The sequence below is a fragment of the Lathamus discolor genome, chromosome 3 (genome assembly GCF_037157495.1).
Source record: "Lathamus discolor isolate bLatDis1 chromosome 3, bLatDis1.hap1, whole genome shotgun sequence".
Classification (NCBI taxonomy): domain Eukaryota; kingdom Metazoa; phylum Chordata; class Aves; order Psittaciformes; family Psittacidae; genus Lathamus; species Lathamus discolor.
Window position 1 is genome coordinate 34890333 of NC_088886.1, and position 19887 is coordinate 34910219.

Sequence of the window (19887 nt, forward strand, 5' to 3'; positions counted from 1 at the left end):
GTTAATCCCTTATTCACCTGACTAAAGTTCATCAGGTGCTTGCTGTGGCAAAAAAAAAAAATTGCCCAAAGTCCTCTCTCAAATGCTAACACAAGGCCTAAACCTGGAGTGAACAGATGCATTCCTATTGAGAATCGCTCTCAGGGCAATATTATCGTTAATATAGGGATGCAATTCTGCTATAGTTCCACATATTTGTACAGAAAACAAACTTTTTTTAATGTAACATAAAATGCATATATAGTGGGACAGCTTTTAAATGGGGGGGGGGTTATTATTTTTTTAGAAGTGTCTGCAACACTGAATATTTCTGTCGTAAATGCTATAGTGGTTATTTTGTTGCTGTCTGGATCTTCTTTATAAACAAGAAAATCACACCCAGAATCATTGTTAAAAGAAAAAAAGTACTAAGTTTTAAAAATAATTTTAAGACTTCCTTTAAAAATATAATTAGATACCAGTTAAAATAACCTGAGACCAGTTTTTATGTGGTTGTCCAAATCTTTGCACATGCAGGCAGACAAGGAATCAAAGGAGCATTCTAGGCTTGAAGATAACTTCCAGCTTGTGTTCAATCCGCTCAGTCTGTAACTGTATACCAAAGCCTGTGAAAGGAGATGTAATGAGTAGATAGAGTCTGGAACAAAGTTCCTCTGCTGGGATTTTTCAAGCTTCTCTGGGTGAGGCTGAAGTAAATGTAAGATACAGTGTTGCCCAAATAAATTACAAGTCTTGCATCAGCATCCATTTTTCATCAGATGTTTTAGTCCATGTGAATCACATTTCAGGAAAACCACAGAAAGTTTAAACCAGGAAAAATTACTTCCTGAAGCAGAAACAAACCCAGCAATATAATAAGGACATACATGTATTTTTACCTTGTTTACCTACTGAGGGAAGTTTGGAAAGAGTACATTAATTCACAAGACCCCTGGCATCTAGCCTTTGGTTTCTGGCGTGAAAGCAGAATTGCTGTGTGCTGTGGTGAAGTGTGACAACCACAATTCATAAAGATGCTTTAATGGTCCCTCTCCAGGGAAGATCTAGTTCTTGACTGGTTTTGCAGAGATAGACCAGGCAGAGGTGCGTGCAGTGGCCTGTGTGTCTCTCTGCAGTCCTGATTCTGCCAGTCATACTCACCAACAGGGAAAAATAGCAAAGCAGCAAAGGAGGGAGAGAGAGGGACATAGGAATGAGTTATCAATAGAACAAAGTAATGTAGAGTGTGTCAAATTGATCTGGGCCTTGGTCTGTCAATTAGTATCACTGTTGGCTAAGATGGTTTAGGGCAGTGTAGTCCCACTTTATTCCCTTTGCAGAGAGGAATGTGAGAGTGGGGAAACACTGACACTCAGGGACAACTGTAGCCTGTCAGTTCCCACCCAGTATCTGGTGTGTCTTAGCCTGAGCTACTGACACCAGATATACAGTAATGCAAAAGATGGAGCTGGAGTCAACACAACCTTGTGTACATTCTCACCCAGGCTTATTGCCTGGAGTGACCTTTACAATAAGCAGTGAAGAAGTCTCAACACAGAGATTTGACCCACTTGGTATAGAGTGCCCTGAAAGAGTATCACTTTGTCATAGACCACAAGGAATCGGAAGAACAGTACCAAAAAAAACAACAGAGTTTGGCAGTTTATGTACTATTCCAGAGCTGAATTAAGAATAAGGAGACTCTCTCAATTAATTTAAAAATAAATGTCAACTACTTCACATCTTTCACAATTCCTGAAGTACCAGAATAGGTTGTAAGTGTGGAATTGGCTCCATGTACTAAGGTAGATATCTGTCTTATCATTGTCAGCACTGATTTGGGTCAGAAACTTCTTTCTTCTGTTTAGACAAAACTGACGACAAGACATGGCTCAACTGATGGGATTTATGGTCTTCAAAAATGGAAGGCAAAAAATTATATTAGGCAATTTTATTGCCAGTTCAAGAATTACATTGTTCAATTGAATGCAATGCTGAAATGGATTCGTATAAGTAGACAACCTGCTAAACTAGAATCTAATCAGGTTTTAAACCTGTTTCTAAACACTGTCATAAGTGGGGAATCTGTGAAAGAGCAGTAATCTTTATTTCTCCTCCTATGCAGTTTCCTGAAGCAAGATGGGGACTAATTTCTGTATAATGAAATGAACTGGATTGATACAGAACTTGATAAATGGCTTATTTATCACAGATCACCCTGTCTTTTCCCAAAACAAAATCTGTGTTCAGACATACCAAATTCTTTAGCTAAACCTCACTTCCTTCTGTGTTTCCTGCAAAAGGTATAAACTAAAAAAGTGCCCACAGGCATAGGCAGGGGAAAGGGTGGTCCTGATGAATGTGTTAGAAGTCTGGAACTGGTAGGTTGGAAATAACAAGAAGGAGCTTGAACAAGAAGTGGTGTCCTAGAATCTTGGGATTAGAAACAATCATCTAACTCTACAGTGACACGGCTGGCTTGGAAACACACAGGATCTTGCCTTTGGGTTCACTCACAACAACTTGAAAAATAACCAGAGAACGGAATGGGCAAAGCTGTGTGTCACCTGATATGCTGGGTGTGCAGAATGTACTTCAAACTATAGCAGTCCTTAGGCTTTAATTTTTTTTCAGTCCTAGTCCTTTGCTTAGTTTGCAGGGCAGGTGCTCTAGTTCTAGTAGGATACTCTGAACAGAAAAGTGCCCAGCTTCAGAGTTCACCTGTACTACATACACACTGACAAGATCAGCAAATACTAATTGGAAAGGTAACAGTTTGCTTTCAGTGGGAAAGAATTACATTTATCAGAGTTCTGAAGAGATGTTTAGAGAGACTAGGTGGATTACACAGCTGTCTCGTTCCCAGTGGAAATCTGGGAATTAATCAGAACTGGACCAAAATAGGGACAAAACTGAAGCTACAGTTGGCTGATCTCAAGTCCAAAAGTGAATGAGTGATTCTAAGTGATGAAATATGGCTAACCATTAAGTTCTTTTGAAAATTAAATTGTCCAAGCGTATATTGAAAGAAGACTGGATTTTATGTGTCACTGAATCAAAATCATTGTAAAGGTTTGGATCTGAAACCATACAAATTGAGTTTTCAAAGACCTGGGGTTTTTTTGTTTGGCTAACATAGTGTCTAACAGGACTAAAATGTTTTGGTCAAAGCTTTCAGACTGGACAACATGCAGAAAGAGCAAATCAATTTGTAAAATGGTATTACCACTTCTATGCACATACACCAGAGGTAATGGAAGCCGCACTCTGCCATGTTTGTGTCATCTATGGAATTTCAGTCTTTTCACTCTGGATGTGCCCTTTTACAGTAATAATTAACAAAGCAAATAACACACACACTTATCTCTAATTAAACCATTTTATAGCAAGCATGTTTCTATATTTGCTTGCTTGGTGATTTTTTTTCATTAGCCTATGTGTGGATTTAGGGTATTTTTGGATATGGAAGGGCAAATTCCTGTTGCATTGGTAATCTGTGATTGTTAATCACATTCAAAAAGGAAACTGTTGACTATTTTTGAACTATTTTTTGAACTAACTTTCGAAACAAGAAATACGGGGGTCTCAGATGCTGTCACTTAGAATGACCCTAAAAAATGTTTTACAGCCAGCTTATATATATCAGCATAAACTTGCTGTCCTAGCAAAACATATCCAGGTTGAAGTTCCACAGAATGCAATGGGGAGTTTTGCTGAACTATCCAGACTCATTGTACCAGATGGCACTGTATGGAAATAACACTGATCCTTTGACTGTGTTGATTTCTAATTAGGTTTCTAGTAATTAATATAGTTTGCAGGCCTTGCATGAACTCCACAGATTACCTTTTCATGTAAATGATTAACTGAAAGGGGATTAATCCTGGCATAAGTTCAACTAAAAAGAATTTTCCAGCCTGAAAATCTTCTCTACCAGACCTGTATATTGTAACAGAGAATGAAACATTAAGTATGTGTTTGTGTTGTTGAATTTAAAAAAAGAGTAACTCAAAATATCAGAGTGTTTTAAGTATCAGCATTGTGGCTGTAAATATACATTTGCTGTGATAGACTTTTTAGTCATGCTTTTTATGGAAATCAAAATGTATATTCAGTATGAGAGTTGGAAAAATCTACTTATCATTGCTGTTGTTTTATAGTAGGTAAGGTAAATTCTGGCCTTGTAAAAAAGCATATGTTTTAAAATTCTGTAGTTCATGTTTAGCAACTTGTGCTGGTATATGCAAGGTTGAAATTCTTATAGCTTCAATAAATCAGTGGCAACAGGAGCTGTCACACACCTCTGTGCATGACCAGTTCACCCAGCACGTGCACTTGCAAGATGGTCCTGCGAAGTGTGCAGCCCCTTCAGGTCAGGCAGAGCACACGTTTGCATGCTAGCACCAGTTTCATAATGTTACTTTTTGTTATGCTTTAAAGTACAAAAAATTGAGTGAAATGCCAAAATCTTCCTCAACCTTTTGATCCATGAAAAGCCTCGCTGAGTTTACAGGGCTGCTTAAAGGGTGTTCAGCCTTCTAGTATCTGAAGGGGGCCTATAGGGATGCTGGGGAGGGACTCTTCATTAGGGACTGTAGTGATAGGACAAGGGGTAATGGGTTCAAAATTAAACAGGGGAAGTTTAGATTGGATATAAGGAGGAAGTTCTTTACTGTAAGGGTGGTGAGGCACTGGAATGGGTTGCCTAGGGAAGTTGTGAATGCTCCATCCCTGGCGGTGTTCAAGGCCAGGCTGGACAGAGCCTTGGATGACATGGTTTAATGTGAGGTGTCCCTGCCCATGGCAGGGCGGTTGGACCTAGATGATCTTAAGGTCCTTTCCAACCCTAACTATTCTATGATTCAGAGACGTGTGTTTCTGAATCCAAGGTCTCAGCTAGTTTTGTATGTTCTCATTGCCTTTTCAAACCCCTCCTGTGGTCAGTCTATGGTTGTACATAAATATGGAATAAAAGAGTTTGATTTGGCTTTCATAACCCAGTGAAATGTATTTTAAACAGCTGCCTCAGGAACTACTGTAGCCTGATGGCCTATCAGGCATGCACACTGATCTCAGAGTAGGGAAGTCTGAGATGAGCTTGCTCTGGGGAAGTGTCAGTGTTGCACTGTATTTCTGACAGTATAAGAATATATGGAAAATAAGCATTTATCCAGATGGCAACACACTGCTGAGCTCTACCTGGAAGCCCAAGCTGTGTTTCCTAACCTGGGCTCTGCAGACCACTTCCCACTAGTGGCTGCAGCTGCATCCCTAAATTCATCCTCAGAGAATGGTCCTTCCAGCCCATTGTGCGTGAAGTCTTTTCTGAAGGTTTTTGTCTGGCCCTAAAGCTGATCCCTGCTGCTCTGTGAATTGCCCAGGTGTAGAGTCATCATCAAATCAGTGGACGACACTGATACTGTGGTACTAGCAATGTGCCATCCGTGCCAGCTGAAGGCTTCTCAGCTATGTAGGCAAGACTGAATTCTGCTGCCTCAGCTATAAGGGGTCAGAACTGGGTCAGACTTGAAGGATGAAGGGATAGGACAAAGCAGGAGAAAAAGGATAGACAGAGCTGTGGAGGGTATGGTTTGATGTACATGGCTTGGAAAGATAAGGGCAGTGAGCCTGATACCGGAACAGGCCACATGCTCTTCCCCTACCCTCATTTGGCAGCAGCTCCTGGCACGTGTTCTGAGTCAGTGCAGCCCCAGAGCAAGCCCCCTGGCACTGGCAAAGACGGCAATGGGGCAGTAAGCATTTTACCACCCCTGATACGATATGGTATTGGTATGGGCCAAGAAACTGCCCACTGCATCTAGGCAGCCTGCAACAAATCAAGCCGAGCAAGAGAAGCCCCTGGAGGCTGCTGCAGGCAGTGACAGCCATGCAGAAAGGGAAAACAGAGCAGCTGAGATACATTCTAAAGAAAGGAAGAAAGAATAACAAGCCAGTGATTCAGTCTTCTTCTCCCACAGAGGAGAACAGTACCTTTACTGGGTGTGAGCAAAGCTGGGGAAGGGAACTGTCTTAAAAGCAAACAAGGGTGACTGCATTACTGTGTGCTACAGAATATTAACAATCCCTAGCAGATAAATATCCAAAGTCATTAAATTATATATCTATATATTGGGCCAAGTTCCTGCCTGGTATAACTGTAACGACTATGACAGCAAGGATGGGTTTAGTCCAGTGGGTTTAGATTCTGTACTATTTTAACCAGACACTTTGGATTTTGTCTTTCTTTAATGGATAATAAGGGCCATCCAAAACAGAGCTGCTGCTTTGCTTGGGTTTCATTGAAAAGGACACTACTAAAGGGAGAGAAAATCCCCAAAACGATAGTCAGTGATTAAGTACATAGAATATAGGATTTCAGTGTTTGCAAATCCTTTTTTTCAAATGAACTTGTAGCACTAATCCTCTAATGGCATTATTTCTTTGGAATATATGCCGGATTAAGAAGTCACAATGAGGCAAAGTACAAAAATCCACATTAATCTCTCACCAGTGGATACCGTGTGGGATGCAACTTCAACTATTTTGTTCCAAAATTGGTTCTGTTCCTGACCTTGCTGCAGGTCCACACAGAAAAAAGACTAGATACAAACAAGTGTGACACTGAGCACTTGGCAGATGGTCACAAACCATACAACTGGATAGAAAGGGGAAGGCATTTATTGTTTTTAAACTCCAGAAGCTAAGCCTACCCCGTGCTGTCCATGACATACTGCAAGAAGCAGGTGCACAGATCTGCAAGGCAGGAGCAGGGCACATGTTCAGAAGTATGCCATAGAGGAGACAGCAACCAACACAGCAAGGCCCAGTCTAGCAGCTAACGGTGGCATGGTTGATATATCACATGTTCACAGCACAGCCTGGGCCTATTGCAAAGTAATGCTCATGTTTTCAGCCCAGTGCAGCCACCTCCCTCTGGTTATTCTGCTTTGTTTTGGGATAACCTTGACATTCCTTCATAGCTGCTGTAAAAAAAGGTGAAGATACACTTTGTAGAAAGAGGAAACTAGGTCCCTGCAAAACTACATTTCCCTTCTCACCAGATTACAGGGTGCTGCCATGGCGCCATGAAGTATTTTCACTACCATTCAACAGCTTAAAGTGGTGAAAGAATTTCTGAATGGGCAGCACATCACCTAACATGCTGGTGTCAGAGCATCCAAGTTAGCCCACCAAGACACTCTAATTGGTGCTTAACATGCTTAGGGATTTCCCCAGTTCCAGGAAGTGGAGATTATCAGATATTCCCATTCCACGTTCTCATTGAACTGCAGCAGGCTTTGAGTATCTTGGGCCAGCAGAGCCTGGCACATACAGCTTGGGTTGTGAACTATGATTGTGGTTCTGTTGTTAAGCACAAGTAAGGTGGAAAAGAGCTGTCAAATTCAGTGAGTTCCTTACCAACAGAAATGCTTGGGATTTTTGATAGTCTGCATAGCGGAAACACCAGAACACATGAAGTGAATTAGCACACAGGGAGGTGATCTTACCCAGTGGATACCAGTCTGTAGTGAGATGCTTGTTTCACAAACTGTGACAGGGCAGCCACTCATGGGTGTCAGAAAACCTTAAAACCAACTTGGAGATCCTTTCTGTCTGGGAATAGAAATGTGCCCTCCATTCCTGCAGGGAAAGATGGTTCATCACAGTAGTTTCGTGCATTTTTTCCTACTGTAAATGTTTGCCAGCATAGTACTACTCATGAGTGGGAGGATTCCCCTCATATTCACGGTATTTTCTTCCCTTAATCTCATCCTGTTGGCTCCTAGCAGCACTCAGTGCTTCATTTCAGTCTGAGTCATTTGTACTTTGACACACAAGGGATGCTTTGCAAAGCCAAGAAAAGCACGAACTGCCTTACACAGAAAGCCTGTCCTCAAGAATCGTGTCTGCTCAGCTGCTTTCAAAGGAATCATTAGTTTTGTTGACCAGCTTTATCATTCCCCAGCAAAAGCACTCCAGTTTGCATATGTCTTTAGTGTATACGTATCAGTGGATGGTCCCTTGTATTTAAGGAAGCAAAAATTATACTGCAGCAGGTGCAAAGGTGAGCAGGAAATGATAAGGGAAATGGAGAGTTAGCCACATGAGAGGAGACTAGAAGAGTTTAGGTTGTTTAGCCTACAAAAGTGAAGACCTCATGGATTAAAAAGAATCATCAAAACTAGAGAGATTTAACATAAATGTCTGTATGTTTAATATGGAAATTGTAACATTTGCCATCATGAAAATCAGATTTTAGCGCAGATAGACAAAAGGTATAGTGACAAAAAGTGTACAGTGAAGTATGATTGTATTTATATGTTGTATGAAATGATTACATTGTAATGTTGTATATGCTGTTGCCTACAAGTAAATTGTGCCTGATGGTGCAGTGTGACCCCCTCCTCCAATGTCTCCTGTTAACATAAACCAGAGTGCACTGTATCCCCTGTATTTCTTTTTGTTACAGAACTATTCAACACCCTGCTGACAGCACAGCTTTCCTCACCCTCCAGCGGTATTTCTGACCAGTATGGACGAAAGGGGTGGGAAAACAAAGAACTTTTCTTCAGGTAGGCTTGTAACCCGATCCATAAGGTGACTCAGCCTCTCCGAACAACAGCTGTTTCAGGGACATGCAGTGGTTAGTATACAGTGTTAAAGTCTGTCCTGCCACTTCCTGGTTTCTGCCTGGTGAATGATGTGAACTGCGGCATGATCACAGCATTTAAATGGACTTCTCAACCCCCCAGAAAAGAGAGGCCAGAGATAGCAGGGTGACATTGAAAGCCAGTGCAAAGGAACAGAGGCATCAGGAAAGAGCCCACAAACCACTTGGGCAGAGCTGCTGCTATCGAGCTGATGAAGACAGAAGCTCTTGAAAGAAAACTACATGGAGAGTCCTGTGAGGGAAAGAAGTGAGGTTTTGTTTGCATATCGTAGCTCACTTCTCCTGCAAGCCCTGAAAGTACTGTAAAACGTGAGAGATCCTTAAGTGTACCAATGGAAAAGACAGGTATGTTTCTTTGTTTAAAATAATACTGTTCTACAGCATGAAAACACAGCAGGGTAACCAGCATTGTTTTACAGCTCGATAAAGGTGCATGTACAGCTATGTAGACTGTATAATTTTTTACTTAGAAAAAGCTGATGCATTGTTTAAAGTCTTGCTCTTAATAGCCTTTCACAGCTCTATTTCTTATAAGTACTCTGCCCTTGAACATCATATTGTGGCAGAGAACTCCCAACACACTTAGAAAATTTACCTAAATACGCATACATCAGTATATTACCCCACATTTATACACACACACACACAAAGTAGGTGTATATAAAAACTACATTTGCTTTATTTTGACATTTACCCCTGACCCAACTCTTGCTATAATAACATGAAATTACTTGTGCAAGTCGTGGGGTTTCTGATAGTACTTCATATGTTTGTCTTTTTGGGAAAGTTTGTGCCAGTGACATTCTATATAACTGACTTATTAAAATGATCGAGTTAATGCACTCTTATGAATGACAGCAAATTGTGGAATGAGTTCTGTGTGCAGATCTGTACTGGGAAAGGGGGAATCTGTTGAGCACAGAAATCCATTCATGAGCTCTGATGAATCACAGAATTGAGTTCTGAGCAGAGATCATCTCTCTTGCAGTCAGTGGCACACAGCAGGGCTTGATGCATGCCTTTTCCATGTGGTCCTTCCAAAGCAGAAGTCAGTGAATGCCTACCTAGTTTTTATGACTGCTCCATTAAAAGCATGAGTCTGTGTGTGAATGCTAGAACTAAAACCAATAAAAGAGCATTAAATGAATGTTCAAAGGAAAACAAAACAGTTTCAGAATCACTGGATGATGCTTGTGTAGTATGAACAGAAATAAGGAAAGAATGTGCATAAATTATAAAATCAAACTTTAATATTTATATTAGTCACTGAAACTGAGGTTGCTATAGTACTGAACTGTTCCAAACAAGCTATCAGGGGGGCTTGTTTTCTTCTAGCAGTGTCACACTCTGAATGTTCATAGCTATGACATCTGGTTGTTTTCAGCACTATCGCTTCAGCTTTGCTCTAAGGTTAATGGGGTTCTGTTCGCATGTTCCACTCTGAGCTTGGGAGCATTTGACATGATTCAGGCAAGGTTGTCCTTGTACTCCTGTTGCACACCTTCTCCTCTGACCTTTGTAGCTGCCTGCCTGGCCTTTGGCAAGAAGAATTACTTTGGTGTAAAACTTTACCTGGCATCCCCTCACAACAGGGACATCTCAGCCTTGCTTCTTTAATGTGACCACAAGACTGTGAACTAAACATGGGGATTCAGTGGTAGGGGAAGCAGCAAGTTCGCCCTTCAGCGCTTGGTGGCCAGGTGGGGTGGCCTTAGGGGCTTGTTGGCACTAACCAGACAGCAGAGAGTGATACCACTGAGAACTGGGGCCACTGAGTCTGCTGTGTTAATACTGAGTATTACCTGTTCCTTTTGGAGGGGGAGTTCAGAGTCTGGTCTACTACTAAACAATGCTTTTTTGATATTAGCAGGGAGGGAATGGTAGGAAATTCTCACTGCATCTGCCACTGTGAAAGAAGGTAAGCAAGAGTAAACGATCCTAAAACTAATACTTTCTGTCTGCTGATCCCCTGAAAGATGACATGCGTAGCTGCCAGGATAAGCATGAAGAGGACATCCCAAAGAGTTCCCCATTTGACTTTGTTATGAAACAGTTCCAAAGAAAAAGGTCGTCTCCTGGAAAAAGAAAAGAGCAGCCTTCAGCCATGAAAAAATTCTTCACGGGCTTTGACTTTGGGAAATCTGAAGGCAAGGACAGAAGGGAAATAGAAGAAACAGAAATAAACAATTCTGGAGCTGATGATCAGAGTGAGAAGGAAGATCTCTCTGCAGAAGGTAATGCCAGTACAATAATGAAATACATGTTTTATGAAACACATATTTTAATTTCATAGAAAATCAGTTGTTTTTCTTGCAAGCCAGAATCCTGTATTTTGCTGTCTACAGTTTATCCTTCTGATATCTAGGATTTCCTTCTGATTGGAATATTATCAAGGATGTACCCTCTAAGTTGATAGATGCCAAGCAAGGAGTGAGATCCATGTTGCTGAGGAGGAATAAAGCTTTTGTGTGACTTCTCTCTTGATCTCCAGTGTGAGAGATCAGTGCTGGAGTCAGCTCATTAGTTACAGAGCTTACTTGGTTTCAAAGCCAAGAGTTGAGCAGTAGCTTGGCTTGTTGTATTTGGGATCGGTCTCTGTCCGCCCTGCTGCTAAAGCAATCTGAAGACAAGAGCAGATGTTTCCTGCCACTTGACATTGGTAAGGGAGAGGGGAAGGTAATGGAAATTCATCATGTATGTGATTTTGGGCATACAATAATACTCTTTATATCCACACTAGAGAAAATGAGGCTATTTTTAAAAAGGAGCTGGAAGGTGATGCTTAGAACCCCAACCTTTGTCCTAAGAGTTTTGGGTAGGTTTGGGCAACCAATAAGAGGATGGCTACTGGGAGCAGGATTGCTATTTTGTATACATTTTTGCTGCTGTTTTCCAGTTATAGGCATTAGATGAAATTACTGATTTGTTAGAGTTTATCAATGAATGCAAATGCAATTTTCCTTGCTGTACAACCTGCATGAAAGAAGAAGGTAAGCAAGGGATGTTTTGCAAAGCCAAGAAAAGCAGGAACTGCCTTACACACACAATGTATGAAAATGAACACAAGCAGGTTCACCACACAATTGCAGGGCCACTTGGTGCTCATTTATCAGGGCGTATTGCAGCAGTGTGGATACAGTGCAGGCACGTAGAGGTGGTTGTGTGACTTGTGCATCCAAAGTAGCTGCAGTGCAGACTTTTGCATGCATTTCATGTCCTTGAACTGCGGGTGTGACCATCCAAAGTCATTGGCATAAAGGCAGCGTGGAGATGTTCAACAGGAGATTCTTTTCCCACTCTGCATCAGGAGCTTTGTAGTGATCTGACCTATACTGATCTTATTACTCAGAGTATTGGTCCACATTGATCAAAAATAGATCCTGTGTTACTGACAGACTTAGTTAATTTCCTAAAGTCTTTACCTGACAGCCACAGGTAGGTTTTACACAATGTGTTAGTAACAGAAATAACCAGGGCCCTGTTTCTTTGTTACTCAGATGGAATTTCACATCTCATTTCTGAAGCAGAGTCACCATCTGGTGACCAGATATTTAATGAGTTCATGCATAAGCTGGGGAAGAAACCCAACAGCAAGAATCTGGAGCTAAATAATTGTGCATTAAATGCAGCAGATGTAACAGAGCTGGGTAAATACACATTTTATTCAACTAGTCACTTCATACATTTCTTTAATTCTTATCTGCCTATTCAGTTATTCACTTTCCTCTTTTCCATTCCCATTCTTTTACACAGGCCCAGGCCTGGCTTTATTTAACAATTCATTTGGTGGTCCCAGGTCCCTGAGAAATATTAATTAATAAGTTACACAAATTATGTAAAATATACATATAAATATAAAAATCAAACAAGTCTGTAAAGCAGATTAATGTCTTTAACACTCGAACTACAGATAAGAAAACTGAGATACAAATTGTCATGGCTTTAAAATGCTGTATTTGTTGTAGAAAGCAACTTTGTATTAAGATGTATTAACATCCAGAGTGTGCAGAGAACATCCAAAGATGTTCTTTGCAAAGAACATCCTTTTCTTTTCTTTTCTTTTTTTTTACAGCTTCTTTACTGCCCTTTCTCCCAGAGCTGGAAGAGATTAGTCTGTCCTGGAATGGTGGTGTTGGTGGGACTTTGAAAGCTCTCACTGTTCATCTTCATCATGTAAACCTGTTAAAAGTCCTTCGACTTAACAACTGCAGACTGACAGCTGAGGATGTCACCTCCTTAGGTACAGGATTTCATTTGCATTCACTTCCAGACAGCTTGGGTCTAACATAATCCATCTCATCTTTTCCTACATCCTACTCTTGCTGCTTCCACAAAGGACAGTGTAAACTCCTGCTGTGAAACAGTAGAAAGAACTTGGGCTTACAGGTTGCTCTGCCAAGTTCATTCCTCAGGGTATTAAGATTTCATACTCAGAAGGGAACAGAATTCAGTCCTGTTTGCAGGAAAGCATGTTTTCAATTCCAATTAGTGTTTTGTTTTGTTTTTCTATCTTTGATATCTAATGATAGAAGAACTGAAACAGAGTCAGTCATAATAGGGTCACCTTAGGTCTTCATGAGGCAGGACAGATGAGTGCTCATCACAAAAAAATGTTGGACTTTTGGAAGAGACTTAAAACCAGAAGTGCTGCTTGAAGCTTTATGACTTGTTTTTGCAGGCCTGGGAGAAGCTTATTCCCTTGATTACTTCTTTGCTTGGAGTGCCTGCAACCCTGCTTTCTGCAAAGCATGAGATTTAAAATTTTTAAAGGTAGTGTTATGCACTCAGGTTCTGACATTGAGTCACCTCTGGGCCTGGAGTTTACTGTGGGATGTGTCTGTGATATGTATCAAAAAGGAGGGCAGACTCAAGCAACTGGGAATTCAAAAACTACTGCTTATTTTGCAAGTTCTAAAAGCCGGTCTGAGTTATAAAGCTGGGGTTTATGTCATTCATATGTAGGCTTTTTCCAGGAAAGGTCTGGCAATAAAATGACATATATGGTGGTAGCACAAAAGTGGGTCATGCTGTCTGCTGGGGACAAAAACTGTATCTCTCATCTCTACAAAAGCTGGTGAAAATAATTATTGGCCCATTTCTGATCTTTGTTTTGTTTTGTGTTTGGTTTTTTCAAGTTTATTTTATCCTTTATCAAGCCCTTGAGTTTTATTAGTTACTGATTATATTTCCAATCGATTTATTTTGCCTGGTTCTTCTCTGCAGTTTCCTTCCCTCTTCTGGCTTGGTCTCTGCTGAAACAGATACAAAACTGATCATAGGACTTGAATTTCCAGCCAAGATGTGATGCCCTTGACATGTGGAATAGCAACACTCAGTTTGCATCGATTATGCGTGCGATTTTGAAAACAGCATGTGCATTTAGGCCACTATTGCCTGTTTGACTATGTTCATATTTATCTGTGGAAATGTGGCCACTTGTGGACTCAGTGCATTCTGCTTAGAAATCATATAACCATAATATCAGCCTCTCTTATGTGTTTGCTTATTGCTGTGAGAAGTTATAGGAAACCATTCCTGGAGCTGTAATCCTTTATTTATCTTCTGGGTGGAAAATGTGTCTGGAATGGTACTCCCCATGTCAAACATAAACAGGCTATGCTGCAGAGGCAAAACCATTTCTCAGCTGCAGAGCATTGCTTAGTGTTCAAGAATGAGGCAATAATTTTGAATAAGTGCAGAAACAGAAACTGCAACATGTCCTTTTCTCTCAGACCTAGATATTCCCTTTCAACAACAGAAATAATTAGTTTTCTATTATAAAACTTTTGTGAAGAATTAATTTGGAAAACACAGATGTGTGTTTTATTATTATTAATATGCAATTCTTAATTGCTAGGTTGATGACAAGACTTCATATAAAAAAAACTTTGTGTGTGACACCTTGAAATGGTATTTGCATATGGTCTGATTAATTGATCTTATTTGGGAACGAGTTTATGCAAATATACACCTGCCTTCCTCCTCTACAAAGGAAGTTAGGAAGCTGGATTTTGCAGTGGCATGTTAGTATTGCAAGGAAGCACTAACCCAGTTCACGCTGGGAAGTATGTCAAGACTGCAAAAGGCGAATTTTTCTGAATGTAAGCAAAATCAGTGCCATCTGCCTTGAAATCAAGGAGAGTTGGTTTGGGTCAAAACCATGCTCATCTTGATTTCTTATGAAGTGAGTCAGAAATTCCTGTCAGAAATGAAACTTTTACATATTCAGAAATAGTGGAAGAGGGCCTTCTTTCATCCCCTCCAAAATGACCTGTGGGCACAGTACAGAGGACATTGGAAGCTTGCCAAATAAAATAGAGCAGAACTACACAGGGCAATAAATCCAGACTTGTCATTTGTATTGATTTTCCTATAGACTAGACTTTCTGGGTCCTGGAAAGGTCTGCAATTATGGCCAAACAGTCTGATGGGGATTTGGGAACCTGAATAAATTCCAGGCCTGTGTGTACAGTGACAATGACTTGTGATCTGTATTGCTCCTTAGATAAGGTGAGAGTTTATGCAACATTGCTGCAATAGCAACAATTCACACATACATACACCAATTTTTGTGGCAAGCCATTTGAAATACAATAATTTGAGAATGAAGTGACTAACGTTCCTCTTTAATGTATTCCAAACCTTTGTTTTCATCTTGCACTGAAATTGATACCTAGAATGAGTCATCATAAATATCTGTTACAGGAGAGGCATTTGAAATTGTTTCTCAACTTGAAGAACTGGATTTATCATGGAACAGTAACATAGGTGGAAAACTATCACTCCTGACAAAAAAAATCCAGAAAGGATGCAAGTTAAAACTTCTGAAAATTACAGACTGTAACCTGACGGCAAAGGATGGAGAATCCCTTGGTATGTGTATCGATCTAGCTGGACTGAGGGTGGCTTCACAGAGACATAACCTGTTCAATTTAGATCATGACTGTATTGAGCTCAGTATTAGTAGAAAGTTAATTTATTTCAGGCTCTGCGTTATAACAGTGTTGAATTTTAATGCACTTTCTTTCAAGGAAGAAGGTTGTTCTCTCTAATCACAGGAGGTATGGTTGAGAAGAAAAATAGCTAGATCTAATCTGCAGTCTGGCTGCCTCAGTGGTCCAGGGTTGCTTGATCCTTTGAGACCCTGAGCAAATCATATATGCCAGGATTTCCAACGATGACTGCTTAAAATTAGGTAGCTAGCTGGGGGATGGGAAAGAAGGCCTGAGCAATGAGAATTTAGGCTGAGTGGGCAACCACTGACCATCCCTCCTCTCTTTCACCATAGCTTAATCCTGTGTCATCTTTTGATATGATTCTGTGTTTCAAAAGATATTTACTCCCTAGAGAGAAGCCTCTATGCTCTCACCTGCGCTGCAGGAGATGGTCCTTATGCAACATAAAGTCCTATATATTTTCATTATAATGTTTTCTTTCTCATACTTCTGATTTTTATTCCCCTGTATTTTCCTAGCTATGTATTTTTGTCATCTTTATTTTGAGGCAGATTTTTTTCACTGGTTTTCTTTATTCCTATCCAATCTTTGTTTTGCTGTATTTTTAGGTAGAACAGGAACTTAGTAAGTCTAAACCACACATATAGGCAAACCTGCCTACCTCATCTTGTTTGCCATGATGCTATATTTTTCTGGGGTTCATCTGTATATATTCTAGACAATTACCAATTCTGTTCTTCTTTTTTTTTTTTTCCCAGCTGAAATTCTAAATGTGATCCCAAACCTCGAAGTCTTAGATCTCTCTATCAACAAACTCATCGGCTGCAGCATGAAGGTTATTGCTCAGGCTCTGAAAAATGTGCCAGGCTTGAAAGAGTTAAACTTGCACATGTGTGGATTAAAGCAAGACAGCCTCCAGGGCTTAGGTTAGACTTTATGTTCAGAAAGACTTTCATTCTGGATAAATTGTACATCTGAAAACCATTTAAGAAAGGCAATGAGGTGGGATTTTGCTGATGGTTTGGCAGTATTAATGGGCAATCGTTATTTGCTGTTTGAGGATTGATAAAAGACTACAGAGACTTTCAGCAGGAGTAGCATTTATCTTCCCTGAGCTCAAGCATGTGAAAGTCAGTGGGGAGAGTCACCCTCCACACCATTTATCTGAGACACATCTTAGGGTAGATTAGTGGCTCTATGGACATGCTTCCTCTCTCCCCAGACAGAACACAGACAAGGCCCAGACACTCTAGCTAACTTTTAACAAGCTAATCCCTACTCTCAGGGGAAATCCAAATTCACCATTATCACTTAATGAGTGTCCAGTGAAGCCATATGAAATGGGCTTATTGTCTGTGTCTCTCCCTAGTGGAGGTTTTATCCAGAAGACAAACCAACTGGCACTAATTAGCACATCCAGTAGTAATTTCAGCAAAATGCTGAGGACTGACTGGATCTGGGGGATGAGCTGGCCTCACCTTCACCTGCTCTTTCAGAGAGGAATGGAGTTGCAAAGATGGGGAAGCTTTGTGGTATTACTGTATGTCTCCTGTGATTATACACTGAAGCTTAGTCTAAGAGCTTTGCCTGCAATACCTTGTGCAAACTTTGACGTTGAAGTAAATAAATAAATGCTAAAGCTGTGACCTGTGCTATTGTGGCACCCGGTGACCAGGATGCTCCCTTTTCCATTTCAGACTCCGCTTTAAAGCACCTTGCAGACCTAAGGAAATTAGACATATCATGTAACAAAGAGATTGGTGGTGGCTTTAAAGACTCAACAGCTCATTTGGCCAGCTTGAAAAATCTCGAAGTCCTTGATCTCCACCGGTGCTGTGTAACAGAAGAGGACATGACCATTTTGTGTAAGAACATATTGAGGAAATCCATTAAGAATCTAGGTTTTGACTTCTGAAAGCACTCAGAGGTGTAAGAGATTCTGCCTAACCTAGTGAGCCAGTTAAATTTTCTGTGTGCATTATCACAATATCTTGACATTGTTTTTTTTATTCTTTAGAACAATAACAATAAAATCCCATGACTCGAAGCCTATATTGCCTACATCTTATTTTCACAGAATCACAGAATCACAGAATCCCAAGGGTTGGAAGGGACCTAAAAAGATCATCTAGTCCAACCCCCCTGCAAGAGCAGGGTAACCTACAGTACATCACACAGGAACTTGTCCAGGCGGGCCTTGAATATCTCCAGTATAGGAGACTCCACAACCCCCCTGGGCAACCTGTTCCAGTGCTCTGTCACTCTTACAGTAAAGAAGTTCTTCCTGATGTTAACGTGGAACTTCCTATGTTCCAGTTTACACCCAGGTAAAGAAGATAATTTGAAAAGCTACTGCTGAAGCACTGAGAAATACTATTAGTAATAGCAATCATAATTTATTTTTAATCTATTGACTAATAGAAAATAATAGCATTAATACAAAGGAGTTTCAGTTAGCAGCAAAGACATTTAGAAATAACCCCCATCTCATTTAATGTTAAATTCCCTACTTCACCTAGAAAATTTCAACAGGAAGCTGTGTTCTGACGACCTTCCACACAGTATGTAATGCTTAAACATTCTTAAACATTCCTACTGAAAATAACAAGGCTATTTATGGACTAAAACATTACTCACCATAAATTTGAGTGTCAGAATTTGGCCTTGACTTTTGGATTGATTTATAAAGCAAAGAAATTATGTCAAGCAAGTATACAACTACATATTTGTTTTGGATTGGTGACTGTCTAATAAATATTTCATGTTTTCACAGCCCAGGTGATACCTTTACTCTCCAGTCTGCAAGAGCTGAATTTATCCTCAAATAAAAATGTAGGCGTCTCATCTGGACCTCTTCTGGGCAGGCTCAGGTTTTTACCGAAGTTGAAATCTGTGGCCATCAGCAATTGTGGTTTAGGTGAAGAGTCGTTTTCATCACTAGGTAGGAATGTTTTTTTTAAAGAGTGTCTATTCTCTGTGTATCCTTGTGGGACAAGTACTTCATTCTGCGCTGGCTGAACTCCAGAGATCATAGCTACGTTATACCACAGGTCCCAGCTGAAAAAGCCTGTGATGAAACCAGTGCTTCATGGGACCCAGCTGCAAGGGAAGACCATTGTGTGTCTTCCCCCATTATACCTGACTGGATGAAGTCCTTTTAGTCTTTTGTCTGATAGCAAGCTTTTGTATACTTCCTAATTTGGGAAAAGAAAGGAAAACATGATTTTATATTATGCTGTAATTATAGTTTGGTTGTAACACTGCATTTGCAGTTTAATGGGGTAAAGTTCTGACTGAAGGTTTTTCACCTCACTGCTGGTGAAAGTTTCAGTAGAAACTCTGTGGAATAGAGTTAAGCACGGGGCAGTGGAGGAACTGAAGCAATGGCTGCATTAGTAGAAAAGAGACTGCATAGCTATGAAGAAAAGTCCAGTCTAACGCGGGACATGTAAATTCAGCCTCTTTTGCCTACTTATTGCAAATCCCAGTGGATTAGTGGCTATGCTGTACTTTTGATAGGTGTTCCATATGGCACATGAAATCTAAGTACCCCTAAGAGGGATCAGTTAGTTACCACAAAATGCACTTACATTTTGTACTGTTTGCTAGTGACATTGAAACCTGTAGTAAAACTTCACTGCCTTCAGCAGAAGCAGTAGCAAGCTAAATTGGTCTGAGGTCCCTGCAGGAAAAGTACTATATTTATATCATTACAATTATGTAAGAGTGACATCATGGAAATTGGTGTTGTCAAAAGATACAGAGCATTTCACCTTGCATGGTGAGTTCACAGCAAGAATTTGCTGTCTTTAAATTGATATAAAATGGTTTAAAAACAAGCTGTTAAGTTAAATTGGCTTCAGTGGGACAAGGTCAAGCCAATAACATACACAGAAAGACAAGAAACCCCTCCACAGAGTTCTTATAGATTCTGTAAGCAGGCCCTTCTTATATTCTTTATTCTGACTTTTATTAGGATGAAATAAGTTATTCTCAGCACAAGCAGGCAGCCTGTTAGAAGCCCATTTACAGGTGAATTGTTGGTGAGTTGTCTATTGAAGCTGTGTTGTTTTCTCTCAGTAAGCAGAAGTTGCTGGTCTTAATCTTTTCAGCTGAGGCTGCCCTTCACCTTCCTGAACTGGAGATACTAGACCTTTCCTGGAATAAGTGCGTTGGTGGGAACCTAAAGCTGCTTTTGGGAGCGCTAAAGCTTGCAGTGGAGATTCAAGTGTTAAGACTGAGCAGCTGTAACTTGGTGGATGAAGATTTGGCACTTCTAAG

The 19887-nt window shown here is 40.4% G+C and overlaps 1 protein-coding gene across 2 annotated transcripts in view; it reads left to right on the forward strand.

Annotated features, from left to right (window-relative positions):
* LRRC31 (leucine rich repeat containing 31) overlaps nt 1-19887 on the forward strand; it is a 49375-nt gene that overhangs the window by 24882 nt on the left and 4606 nt on the right. For both annotated transcript variants that reach the window (XM_065674596.1, XM_065674597.1), the window contains exons 3-11: nt 8450-8995; nt 10627-10884; nt 12148-12297; nt 12723-12890; nt 15356-15523; nt 16365-16532; nt 17304-17471; nt 18380-18547; nt 19719-19886. In XM_065674596.1, coding sequence (XP_065530668.1) covers nt 8983-8995; nt 10627-10884; nt 12148-12297; nt 12723-12890; nt 15356-15523; nt 16365-16532; nt 17304-17471; nt 18380-18547; nt 19719-19886 — 1429 coding nt within the window. In that variant the 5' untranslated portion in view covers nt 8450-8982. The remainder of the gene's footprint in view (nt 1-8449; nt 8996-10626; nt 10885-12147; nt 12298-12722; nt 12891-15355; nt 15524-16364; nt 16533-17303; nt 17472-18379; nt 18548-19718; nt 19887) is intronic.